Below are 7,726 nucleotides of genomic sequence, written 5' to 3'. Positions count from 1 at the left end.
AGTACATAGAACCATTGTTCTACATCCTACTTTGATCAGTCATGACTGGGGTCTTAAAAGCTTGCAACCAGCTGTCTAAGATGCAACTATTAGTATCTCCATGTCAGGAGCAAAGAAGAGTGAAGAAAATCAAAGATGCATGGAAACAATTAGTCCAAGAGACTAATGGGCCATGGAAACCTCAGCTAATATGTTACTGAGACCAGAACTAGATGATACCTAGTTACCACTGCCAACCACTCAGAAAGGGATAAAAATTAGAAATCATGAGTACAGTAGAAGAAAAATGTGTAACAAAACTCAGTATCCTAAAAATGACTAGGCTTACTGGTCTGATAGAGACTGATGAAGCCCCTAGTCGCATTTCAGGCCTGGAACTGAACTCACTCCCATGGCTTAACTTTCAGCTTAACAATAGGCCTACGAGGTGAACAATTACACAAAGAGGGTGGACTCCTTAAGTCAACCATGGGAGATCAGAAGTACAGGCAAGGAAAAAGCTCGGAAAGCAAAAATGAATAGGAGAGGAAACCACTGGGGGAAATAAAAGAGAGTCATTCATTGTGGGGATTACAATCAATGTCATGAAACTAATGAATTTGTGCTCTAAATTTCCACTCTAATCAAAATAAAAAGTTAAATAAATAAATAATCCTTTAAAATAAATATTTTAAAGCTAGATGATTGTGCCTAATGATGAATGACCAGACAGGTAATGATGACCAGATAGTAGTACTGATTATGATGTTGTTGGTAATGACTGTTGTGTGGTGATGATGATTGTGATGATGATGTTGGTTATGATGGGGCTGTTACATTAGATGCTAAGCTTCCCAACGTGCATAATAACTCTCCCAACTAAAAAAATATTAACACTCTTGGGGAAAAAAAAAAAAAACATGATTCATAGCACAGGTGTAAGTCAAGATTCTAATTGCTCTCCAACAGTGAGGACCCCAGTCTCTGGAGTGACTACTTCCCAGGAGATATTCTGCCCATATGCTTATAAAAAGATCCCAAGACTCCCAATCTTGATGACCCATTTTTCAAGACTGTATCAACTTCTTTGAGTAAGTAGAGGACTAATTATAAAAATGTATGAATTATTCTCTCATTTTCTGATACTTATTTCCTGAGTGTTGAAACCAAGGAATTCCCTAAAAGTTCCATTTTCCCTCAGCACAGGTATTTAATTGCAGATTTAAAATAATTGTATGAGGAAATATTTTCTCATAAACTCCTGTTTCTAATGCAGGCTATTTACAAATATGCTTCCCTTCATCTCTAAATGTTTTTTTTTTTTTTTTTTTTTCTGTATTCTGTGTTCTCATCAGCAGCAATCCTGAGCATCTGATGGCCTGGTAAATCGAGATTTTCCTATAGAATGGTGTTCATATCTGCACTGTACTGAGTGAATGGTGTTCATTCTGCTCTGCTTTGTAAAGCATTTTGACTTCTGGCAATGGTATATTCAAAGTGAATTTTCTATATTTCTTATTGTTTTAGGAGACTCAGATTGGGTACAGGGAATGTGTAAGATGTTTTTTAATTTATTGGTATCTAGAAGAAAATAGTTTTTCCCTTTGTAATAAAATCAGTTGCCATGAAGTTGATTCTGACACTTGGTGAAGCCATGTGTGTCAGAGTAGAACTATGTGCCATAGGGTTTTCAATGGCTGATTTTTCATAAGCAGATCACTAGGCCTTTCTTCCAAGGTGTCTCAGGATGGACTTAAACCACAAACCCTGGAGACAGCAACTGAGCATTCATACTACTCAGGGACTTCTTTCTCCATTGTAATAAGTAGAAATAATATTCAAAAATTTTACTAGTTATTATTATGCTAAATACCTCACTGCCAATAACTTAACATATGAAGCTTATAATGCAATGAAGATATTCTTGTCTTCACGATAATCTTAAGGATGTAAAGACTATCTTGCATGTAAGAAGAATAAGTACAGTTATTATTATTATTATTATTATTATTACAGGAATCAAGTGAGGCAATGGTCTAAATCCCAGGACTTCTGAACACAAGTCTGTTTTGTCTCCAGTAAACTTAGTTTGCTATAGATGTATTTGTGTAGCACATTATTATTTAGTAAATTTAATTTATTGAACTTTTGCAGATAGAGAATGGATCTCATTGCTAATTTCTAATGCATTTTTTTTAATTATAAAGGATATACAGGTATATTGTACAAAATTAGAAATGCAAATAAACCAAAATTACATATATATAATAAAATAAAAGCATCATATTTCCACTACCCAGAGCCTAATGTTCGCATTAAATATCCTTCTAGATTTTTCTCAGCATGCAAATATGTACGTGTATGTGTGTATGTGTCTGTGTGTGTGTATTTTTTTCCCACATACACACATTTTTAACCTGGTTTTTCTGTGTAGCACTTTAAAATACATTGCCTCATTTGATTCCTGTAATAATACTGACTGAATACTATATAAATATACTGTAATAATACTAAACGATTATAAAACATTTCAATCAGGTTAGTGATAATATGAAGAAGCTATTAAAATAGTAAAAATTTAAGTTTTAGTATTAAGAAATATACCTCAGAGACAGGGGCAACTATAAATATCATATTCCAGCAAAAATAATAAACCCATGTTTACTAGAGAACTTGTCTGCCATTTGAGTACTTTGCCATCGTTGCTGTTGTTGTTATGTGCTGTCGAGTCAAACCCGACTCATAGCGACCCCTCCTTGGGTTTCCGAGGCAGTATCACTACGGAAGTAGGATTGCCCAACCTTCCTTCGAGGAGTGGCTGGTGGGTTTGAACCGCCAGCCGTCTGGTTAGCAGACAAGTATCTTAGCCACTATGCTACCAGAGCTCCCTTAGGTAGATAATAGTGCCATCGTTCTCATATTACAATCTTACTGTTATAATAACAATAATATTACAAATACTGATCAAGGACTAACTGTGGACAATAGTAAGTGCCAACATCCAGATCAATAGATCAATTAATTAAATAAGAATTTCTAGGGGAGCATAGTGCCTAAGGCACTTGACTGCTAACCAGGAGGCTGGCGGTTCAAACCCACCAGCCACTCCTCGGAAGGAAGGCTGGGCAATCCTACTTCCGTAGTGATAACTGCCTCGGAAACCCAAGGAGGGGTGGCTATGAGTCGGGCCGACTCGATGGCAAATAACAACAACAACAACAGGGTGGAACCCAATTATCAATACTTTATAAATACTCCAGGTGATCTCAATATACAGCTAATTTGAGAACCACTGCCCTAGGTCCTCAAGCCCAAAGAAAAACAAGTAACAAATTCCACCCACCCAATGACAACTCAAGGATCTCTGGTGGTAAGTGGTTAAGACATCTGGCTGCTAAAAAAAAAAAAAGTCAGTGTTCAAACCCAGCCACTCCGTGGGAGAAAGATGAGGCAGTCTGCTTCCATAAAGATTTATAGTCCTGGAAACCCAGTGGGAGTCACTTTGAGTCAGAATCAACTTGATTGCAGTGAGTTTGATTTGGAATAACAACTCACATTTTTAAACATACATACTGAACATGTGAAAAAAAAATTGATTTGCCACTCAATGATACAGATGTAGCTACCTTGTCACCCAGATATTGCATAAGTATTTGTACACTCGCATTCAGTGAATATTTGAAAAAGGCATAAGTGACAGAAAAAATTCCATTTCTGAAGCAAAACACATCTCCAACAGTAACATGTGAAACCTACAATTGTTTCCTCTATTGCGATTGTTAGGTGCCATAAAGTTGGTTCCACCTCATAGCACCCTGTGTACAAGAGAATGAAACAGTGCCTAGTTCTGCATCATCTTCACAATTGTTTCTATGTTTGAGTCCATTGTAGCAGCCACTGTGTCAATCCATCTCATTGAGGGTCTTCCTCTTTTTCACTGACCCTCTACTTTATCAACCATGATTTTCTTTTTCAGCGACTTGTCCCACCTAATAACATGTCCAAAATACACGAGACAAAGTCTCATCATTCTCACTTCTAAGGAGCATTCTGACAGTACTTTTTCCAAAACAGATTGGTTCCTTCTTCTGGAAGTCTGTGGTATATTCAATATTCTACACCAACACCATCATTCAAAGGCATTAATTCTTCTTGGGTCTTCCTTATTCATTATGCAGTTCTTGCATGCAAAAGAGGCAAATGAAAATATCATGGGTTAGGTCAGGTTCCTCTTAGTCTTCAAAGTGACACCTTTGCTTTTTAACACTTTGAAGAGGTCTTTTGCAGCAAATTTGCCCAAAGAAGTATGTCATTTGATTTCTTGACTGCTACTTCCATGGGCAATAATTGTGGATCCAAGTAAAATGAAACCCTTGAGAATTTCAATCTTTTCTCAATTTATCATGATGTTGCTTGCTTATTGGTCCAGTTGTGAGGATTTTTATTTTCTTTATGTTGAGGTATAATCCATACTGAAGGCTGTAGACTTTGATCTTCATCAGCAAGTGCTTCAAGTCTTTTTTACTTGCACCAAGCAAGCTTGTATCATATGCATATCTCAAGTGGCCTTCCTCCAATCTTGATGCCACATTCTTCTTCACATACTCCAGCATCTTGGATTATTTGCTCACCATACAGATTGAATAAGTATTGTGAAAGGATACAACCCTGACACACACCTTTCCTGATTTTAAACCATGCAGTATCCCCTTGTTCTGTTTGAATGGCTGCCTCTTGTTCTATGTACAGCCTCTGCATGAGCACAATTAAGTGTCCTGGAATTCCCATTATTCTCAATATTATCCATAATTATCCTCTAGAGTAAAGGTTATCAAACATTAGGGTGCATCAACATCATCTGAAGAGTTTGTTAAAACACAGAATGTTGGGCCCTACTCTCAAGGTTTCTGATTCAGTAGGTCTATAGAAAGTCCTAGAAGCTCTGGTGGCATAGTGCCTAAGACACTTGACTGCTAAACACAAGGCTGGCAGTTCAAACCCACCAGCCACCCCTCAGAAGGAAGATTGGGTAATCTACTTCTGTAGTGACACTGCCTCTGAAACCCAAGGAGGAGTCACTATGAGTTGGATCTAAGTCGAAAGCTATAACTTTGGTTTGGTTTGGGATTGGAGCAAATCCTTGTAGTTTATATTTCTAATAAGCTACAGGTGATGCTGATGCTGCTGGATCCAGGGACTACACTTTGAGAATCACATCTAGGATATTTGAGAAACAGTGGTAAAAGTTCCAAATCTTGGCCCTTTTTCCTCTCATCTTCATGATCTTTGAAATGCTCAGGTGCTGGTTTTCCTCCAAGTTAACAACAGGAGTGAGGAGATAATGCATCAATAAAGAGCCTGTAAGTTTATAATTTTGACAAGATCTCATTTTTCTATTATGTCTTCTGTTCCTTGTGAGTTTCGTGTCATATATAAGAATCCACTTTTGAAGATTAGATCCTGATGCAATACCCCTACATTTTCTTCTGGTAGTTTTATGGATTTCAGTCATGTATTTTGATCTTTTATCCATTTTGCATTAGTTTTTGTCTGTGGTGTGATGTATAAGTCTATTTTCATTCTTTTGCATGTGGAAAACCAATTGCCACAGCACCATTTATTCAAGTGAATATTCTTTCTCCATTTGTTGAAATTGACACCTTTGTCAAAAATCAATTGATCGTAAAACCAAAACCAAACTTACTGCCGTCAAGTCAATTGGACTCATAGTGACCTCTCCTTGGGTTTCTGAGGTGGTATCTCTACGAGAGTAGATTGTCCAGTCTTCTTTCCAAGGAGTGGCTGGTGGGTGTGGTTAGCAGTCAAATTCCTTAGTCACTACACCACCAGAGCTCCTAGCTGTGTGCGTTTATCTCTGGATTCTATTCTATTGGTCTATAGGTCTATCATTTTCCAAGTACCAGCCTGTTTTATTACTCTAGCTTTATAATATGCTTTGAACTGGGGAAATGTGAGTCCTCCTACTCTGCCCTTCTTTTTCAGGATTGCTTTGGCCATTTGGGACCCTTTGCATTTCTATTTAAATTTGAGGATTGACTTTTCTATTTCTGCAAAGAAGACTGTTGGGATTTTGATTTTTATGTATTGAATTTATAAAGCAGCATTAGGTAATATTAACATCTTGACAATATTCAGCCTTCCAATCACTGTTAAGACATGGATGAACCTTCAGACATTAGACTGAGTGAGACAAGCCAATCACAAAATAACAAATATTGTATGACCTCACAATAATAATATACTTAGACTGAGTAAATAAGATCATATTTTAGTAGTTGTTACCAGAGGTGGAAGACAGGAGGGAAAGGGAAACACCGAGTTTCTCTTTATGGTGATGAAAAATTTGGCAACAGTTATTGGTAAAGGTTGCACAGCATAATTGATGTAACTACATACATGAAAAATATTAAATTGGCAAAGAATGTGTTATCTACATTTTTACAACAATAAAAGAAAAGAGATCCCAGGATCTCTATGACTGAGACAATTGTTCAAAATTTGTTTCACCAAGTAGAATTACAGCCTTTCAGGAGGCTTTTCTTTCCCAGCCCCCCAGGCTTCCAACTCGAGAAGAATGGCTGCAGAAAATCACTCTGCTGTGATGGAGTTCATTCTAGGAGGATTAACAAATCGGCCAGAGTTCCAGCTCCCTCTCTTCTTCCTCTTCCTAGGGATCTACACAGTGACCATAGTGGGGAACCTGGGTATGATCACACTCATTTGTCTGAATTCACAGCTTCACACCCCCATGTACTTCTTCCTCACAAATTTGTCATTTGTAGATATGTGCTACTCCTCTGTCATTACCCCTAAAATGCTGGTCAACTTTCTGTCAGAGAAGAACAGCATCTCTTATTCAGGGTGCATGTCACAGCTCTACTTTTTCATTGTTTTTGTCGTTGCTGAGTGTTACATGCTGACAGTGATGGCTTATGACCGCTATGTTGCCATCTGCAGCCCTTTGCTTTATAACATCATTATGTCACCTCAAATGTGCTCCTTACTAGTAGCTGTGGTCTACATCATGGGGCTCATTGGCTCAACAATAGAGACTGCTCTCATGATAAAACTGTCCTATTGTGAAATCTTCATAAGTCATTATTTCTGTGATATCTTACCTCTCATGAAGCTCTCCTGCTTTAGTGCCTATGATATTGAGATGACAGTTTTCTTTTTGGCTGGATTCAACATCGTAGCCACAAGCTTAACAGTCCTTACTTCCTATGCCTTCATCCTCTCCAGCATCCTACGTATCAACAGCAAAGAGGGCAGATCTAAAGCCTTCAGCACCTGCAGCTCCCACCTTGCAGCAGTGGGAATGTTCTATGGATCTACTGCATTCATATATCTAAAACCTTCCACAGTCAGCTCCTTGGCCCAAGAGAATGTGGCCTCCGTATTCTACACCACAGTGATCCCCATGCTGAACCCCCTAATTTACAGTCTGAGAAACAAGGAGGTAAAGGCTGCCATGCAGAAAACACTGAGAAGAAAACTGTCTTGAAGCAAATGTTACCATTCTTTCTCAACTTTAAAAGTTATTATAAATAAAAGAAAGTCTAACCATGAATGAGGAATAAGCACTTCTCTACATAGTTGATGAATGTCTTCTCTCTTTTTCTCTGTTCCTTCCCACCCTCCCTCATGCCTTACTGCTTTCAATCTGCTATTTCAAATCCACTTGGAATCTATTTTGTCTATCCTAAGCCCTTTTCTACATTTCCTA

The 7,726-nt window shown here is 37.9% G+C and overlaps 1 protein-coding gene across 1 annotated transcript; it reads left to right on the top strand.

Annotated features, from left to right (window-relative positions):
* Positions 1 to 6,428: 6,428 nt before the first annotated feature.
* LOC103206617 (olfactory receptor 151) lies at positions 6,429 to 7,504 on the top strand. The gene has a single exon (XM_007952120.2). It carries the CDS (start codon positions 6,575 to 6,577, stop codon positions 7,502 to 7,504), a length of 930 nt encoding a protein of 309 aa, XP_007950311.1. The 5' UTR covers positions 6,429 to 6,574.
* Positions 7,505 to 7,726: the final 222 nt, after the last annotated feature.

This window comes from Orycteropus afer, unplaced genomic scaffold, assembly GCF_000298275.1.
Source record: "Orycteropus afer afer isolate SDZICR_OR568_19922 unplaced genomic scaffold, OryAfe1.0 scaffold00325, whole genome shotgun sequence".
Lineage (NCBI taxonomy): Eukaryota > Metazoa > Chordata > Mammalia > Tubulidentata > Orycteropodidae > Orycteropus > Orycteropus afer.
This window is presented reverse-complemented; position numbering and strand designations above follow the sequence as displayed.

Coding starts and splice junctions, on each gene's coding strand:
- LOC103206617 (XM_007952120.2), top strand. CDS start 6,575: ATGGCTGCAGAAAATCACTCTGCTGTGATGGAGTTCATTCTAGGAGGA.